The sequence below is a fragment of the Octodon degus genome, unplaced genomic scaffold (genome assembly GCF_000260255.1).
Source record: "Octodon degus isolate 3935 unplaced genomic scaffold, OctDeg1.0 scaffold00021, whole genome shotgun sequence".
In the NCBI taxonomy this organism is placed as follows: Eukaryota; Metazoa; Chordata; class Mammalia; order Rodentia; family Octodontidae; genus Octodon; species Octodon degus.
The window spans coordinates 8,245,144-8,247,100 of NW_004524597.1; the positions used below are offsets into that span (position 1 = coordinate 8,245,144).

The 1,957-nt window shown below is 49.4% G+C and overlaps 1 protein-coding gene across 4 annotated transcripts in view; it reads right to left on the reverse strand.

The window, feature by feature from the left end:
- The window catches only part of Cluap1 (clusterin associated protein 1), a 70,488-nt gene extending 69,455 nt beyond the window's left edge, over positions 1–1,033 (reverse strand). For 3 of the 4 annotated variants that reach the window (XM_023711874.1, XM_004627825.2, XM_023711872.1), the window contains exon 1: positions 936–1,033. In XM_023711874.1, the coding sequence (XP_023567642.1) occupies positions 936–957 (22 nt within the window). In that variant the 5' untranslated portion in view covers positions 958–1,033. The remainder of the gene's footprint in view (positions 1–935) is intronic. The other variant, XM_023711873.1, reaches the window with a different exon arrangement.
- Positions 1,034–1,957: the final 924 nt, after the last annotated feature.

Here is a 1,957-nt window from a genome sequence, read left to right on the forward strand (position 1 = left end):
TAAAATAAAAAAGAAAGAAAAAGAAAAAAAAATGGAAAAAAGAAGTTCTCATTGAGGACCTCTTCCCAGCACCATTCTATTCACCAATCCCTAGCAAAGTGCTGGCCTTGCTAAAACCACGAAAGACACCTGTCTTTACAAGGCAGGTCACCAAGGGCCCTCAAGTCCCAGAGGACTTGATTTATTTTATGATGCTAATAGCTGTTTCAATAAACTGGATCTTTATAGCGTAGAAAGAGTATTCTGTTTAATGCTGAGGTATCATCAACTTGCTGAGAAAAATGACCTTAAAGAGGCCCCTGCGACCGCACCAGGTTGACAATCACCTTACGAAGTAGCACAGTATACGTGGCGTGACATTTTTAGTCAGCGGCTTTGAATCACCCCTCCGCTTCACCCTGTTCTAGCTGTGTGACCTAAAGCACACTTTACTTGCTCTGTGCCTTCGAGTATTTCATCCAGGAATAAAACCTACCTCGCTGTTAAAGATCTAAAATAAGATACTGCATGTCAAATTCTGATTTGTAAGCACAGGGGAATATAACTGATGAGAGGATTAAACGAAGTAATGCGTATACACAGAACAGGACAAGGTAGAACGCAAAATTTAAAAAAAGTTAGCTACAGTTTTCACCAGCATCCAGCCCCCTCCGCAAAGCTCTAAACAAAACCAACTCAGTATTTTCCACGCACTTTCCGACGGGCCAAGGAACACCCCCAGATGGCAGTCAGTTAAAATTATGCAAAATTAAACAGCCGCAGCAGCCGCACCGTCAGGGTTCTCTGGCCACCTGCGGTCAGGTACAGACCAGTCCATGTTCACGAAGTGCTCTTACAGCACTGGGGCCCGGCCGGAGGCTCAGGGCACTCAGAGGGCCCTAGTGGAACCCTGAGTCTCTACACTACACGCAGGCAAGGGAGATTGGGTGTCTTACTTCGGAGGTCGCGGAAAGACATGGCGCACCGGCCCTCACGAACCAGGGTCACAGCAGACAGCAGCTCCGGGTCCGCCAGCCGAGAGCTGGCTGGTTTCTATGGCAACACGCGGAGCTCTGGACGGCGCACCGTCAGGGTCAAATAAGATAGGACGCGAAAAAAAAAAAAAAAAACCCAGGGCGTGCACGCGCACAAATAAAAATGACCGGCAGAGGGCGCCTCGTAGGCACCTAGAGCAGCGGAAGTTGCCCTCCGGGGCCTGCCAGTGTTAAAGAGTCTCAAAGCCACTTTTGGCAGTTTGTTGGGCAGTTGACACTGACACAGCCTGAGTGCCTACTGTGTGCTTCACAATGTGTTAAGCATTTCTTACACTGCTTCTCATTTTTTCACTCCATGAAGCCAGATCCCTCTTACGAGTCCTGTGCACACCACACGTTCTCCCTGCCATGTGTGAAATGGGAGGCCCTGTGCTCTAAGCTACCGAAGCCTATGCGCCATGTGGAAGGCCGCAGGACGCCCGGCCTAGGCTGACCACAAGCCCCGAGAGACATGTGCCCTGTTGTGATCTCACCCTTGGGCAAACCGTTTAGACCTCACGACAGGCCAAAAAACGGTCCAGAGCTTTGCTCTTCTGCAATTGCCTTGGCGCCTGTGGCCTCTTCTGCTGGGGCAGACTGGAAGTAGGCCTGGGCGGGGTGCTCTAGGGCTCCAGGGCCGCCCCCAGCATGTGGGTGAGTCTGCCCTGGCTCTGCAGGTACCCTTCTGGGCACGGGAAAACTAGGCACAAAGGGCAGGGTGCATGGGGAGGTGCAGGGTCTAGTGATGCCTTTCGCCAAGCATCATGGTATTGGCCACGTATTAGACACTTAAGGACTTAATGTATATAATTTAAAGGGAGTCCCGAAATAGAGCCACATACCAAAAAGACTCTTGAATGGGGAAAGAATATTCATTCAAAAAAAAATAAATATATATATAGTCACATTTAGTGGTGAAAGACTAAATTCTTTTCCCTCTATGA